The 2,944-nt window shown below is 40.4% G+C and overlaps 1 protein-coding gene across 2 annotated transcripts; it reads left to right on the plus strand.

Annotated features, from left to right (window-relative positions):
- The first annotated feature begins 284 nt into the window (after nt 1-284).
- LOC103355458 (elastase-1-like) lies at nt 285-2,661 on the plus strand. 2 transcript variants are annotated; one of them, XM_008279275.1, is made up of 8 exons: nt 285-346; nt 599-690; nt 857-957; nt 1,310-1,435; nt 1,695-1,831; nt 1,935-2,077; nt 2,250-2,399; nt 2,546-2,661. In XM_008279275.1, the coding sequence occupies exons 1-8, from the start codon at nt 307-309 to the stop codon at nt 2,555-2,557; spliced, it is 801 nt and encodes a 266-aa protein (XP_008277497.1). In that variant the 5' UTR covers nt 285-306; the 3' UTR covers nt 2,558-2,661. The 2 variants fall into 2 exon arrangements, with proteins under 2 accessions (XP_008277497.1, XP_008277495.1); XM_008279273.1 differs by lacking the exon at nt 2,546-2,661 and having other exon boundaries at nt 2,250-2,426.
- The last annotated feature ends 283 nt before the right edge of the window (nt 2,662-2,944 follow it).

Here is a 2,944-nt window from a genome sequence, read left to right on the forward strand (position 1 = left end):
GCACTATCAGCAAAAAGAAATGTATAAATACCTTTCTAAGTCCTTCAAATCACTGTGACTCATGTTATCCACTGATAAAACTGTCTATGTGACATTCTTCATTCTGGACGTGCTGGTCAAGGCAAGAGGTGTGTTTTAACAGACTGTGATAACACCTGTGAGACAGACCACAGCTGCATACCTGGCTTTTGTCACCGGGGGAAAGAACAGTCACACTTTTCCACATCAGTTGAAGGTCAAGGGAAGGTATAAAAGAAGGGAAGACCTAGTCATTCCTTTGCAGACACGTTGTACTTCATTGCAGTCATGTTCAGGTTTTTGGTGTTGACAAGCCTCGCAGCCATCGGTAAGAAAATGACAGCACAAACTGCACTGTGTACCTGTTCCTTATTGATCTCTGTTGGTCTTTCTTTCTCTCGTATCGGTTACTCTATCTGTCATCCAGTCAGTTGCTCTTTTTTAGTTTAGTCAACACACAGGCGCTCCAGCTAATTGGCTCTAGCAGTACACTCTTGCTCCTGCCATGTTTCCTTACTACTTACTGTAAGTGGAAAGCAAACATTACATACAAATGTGTATTTTTATGTTTTTTAATCAGTGCTGGCTGAGCATGAGCTCAGGTTCGTTGGGGACAGCGTTGGAAGGGTTGTTGGAGGATCAGTGGCCAGCCCCAACTCCTGGCCCTGGCAGGTAAACTACTGTTACTCAGCACTTATGTTTCTATTGAATGCAAAATTAAAAATGAAATCATGTGCCAATGCAGAAAAACTATATGAAATTGTTAAAAAAAAAAAAAAAAAAAAAAAGTGTATGAATGTTTCATACACAAAGGTTTTGGGTCTGTTTCGGCCTTTAGATCTCCCTTCAGTACAAATCTGGCAGTAGCTACTACCACACATGCGGAGGAACCCTGATTGAGAAAGGCTGGGTGATGACCGCTGCTCACTGTGTGGACAGGTAACGCAATGATTAACTACAATCTCAGATACCGTATTCTTTGGCTGTGTGGGTTTTAGGTGGGTTTGTGCATATTTTTTGGATTACTTTGACTTCAGTATCCATAGCCTACTATTTCACAACACTGTGGTATGATCTTTTTTAAATTTTATTTTCGGATATTTTATACGTCACCAATGTGAGAAAACATCCCACAACCTTACTTATAGTTTATAAATGAAAGAATTGTTGATCAGAAAATTTGTTGGATTGGTTCCCTGTAAAAAGAATCCATGAGTCTTGAATGACATGCAACTCTATCTGACCACTGATTGTTCACAATATTATGTTTCTGTTTTTTGAAACATTGCAGCTCCAGGACGTGGCGTGTGGTTATTGGCGAACACGATCTCAACAGCAACAGCGGCACAGAGCAGGTCAAGTCCGTCAGCCAGGTTTATATCCACGCCAACTGGAACCGTAACAGTGTGTCTAACGGGTGAGGAATACTTTTCTGTGAATCTGAAGGCTCTTTTGTATATTCTGAAAGGGAAGCATGATATTTTAAAAACTGTTTTGTTTGTAGTGAGTTATAATGTTTTAAAGGCAATTTATTTCTGTTATTTGTCCAATATTATTAAGCAAACTTTTTGATTCTGAGCTTACATGGAATCTGAATGTGACCTTAAGGTAGTGGTAGTTGAGACCACGGACAATAATGTCTTCACAAGACTACTTTTGGTTCCTCTCCACCTCAGGTATGACATTGCCCTGCTGAAACTGTCCTCTGATGCCACTCTGAACTCTTACGTCCAGCTGGGATCTCTGCCTCCCTCTGGCCAGATTCTGCCCAACAACAACAACTGCTATATCACCGGATGGGGACGCACCTCCAGTGAGTTGATGGCAGTATCCCCTATGGCCTCCTGTCATTGTGATTTCAGTAGTTGAGTCCTTTCGGTAAAACTCAATGCATCTTTCCATTTTGTTTTGTCCAGCTGGCGGTCCCCTGTCTGCTCAGCTGAAGCAGGCCTACCTTCCCCTGGTGGACCATCAGACCTGCAGCAGCTCCAGCTGGTGGGGCAGCACTGTGAAGACCACCATGGTGTGCGGTGGAGGTGGTGCTGAGGCTGGATGCAATGTGAGTCTTAACAATTGATGCAAAGTCACTAAAGCATAATACTTCAATAAGTTAGCAGTTAAAAGGTACGTTGCTGAAAAACATTTTAAAAAATCCAAAGAAGAGAAAGTAATAGTGTAAAAAAAATGTAACTTCCAAATTTGACCATAAAGCCTGAACTTGTTTCTCTCAGGGTGACTCTGGCGGCCCTCTGAACTGCTTGGTCAATGGAAGATACTATGTGCATGGTATTGCCAGCTTTGTGTCTGGTATGGGATGCAACACCATCAGGAAGCCCACTGTCTTCACCCGTGTCTCTGCCTACATTGAATGGATGGACTCGGTTAGTATGAAAAATATGTTTGTCTAATGTAGGTGATATTGAAAAATCCTTCTTTTTGCAGGAATACGAAGTTTTATGAAATGTATCAAATCTTGTTGTATCAGTTAGGTTGCATGTGATGCTTAATCACTTCTTTTGTTTTCCAGGTCATGGCGTAAGCGCAACAGTCATCCATGCTGTAGAACACAAAGACAAGACCATATTCCATCTGCTGTACCCACATAAGGGTCTGGTCTACAAAAATAAACTTGATTCAATTTTGTGTGATGACTTGTTTTTCACTAGAAAGTTTATCTATCAATCAAGTATGTCATTATGAAAGTCACAATTTCATAGTTTTGCTTTCCAAATCAACCAAATCAAATGATCCTACCCTGCAACAAAACATGGATAAAGAACATTTGTAAATTTAATTTATGCAACATAAAAGCACTTATATTAAAGTGTGCCCTCAAACTTAAAATAAATGTTTCATATTTGGATACTGATAGAGATTTTAAGAGACACTTTATGTTACAGAATATTCAGTGTGATGTAATCTGTTG

The sequence above is a fragment of the Stegastes partitus genome, unplaced genomic scaffold (assembly GCF_000690725.1).
Source record: "Stegastes partitus isolate 25-593 unplaced genomic scaffold, Stegastes_partitus-1.0.2 Scaffold151, whole genome shotgun sequence".
NCBI lineage: Eukaryota > Metazoa > Chordata > Actinopteri > Pomacentridae > Stegastes > Stegastes partitus.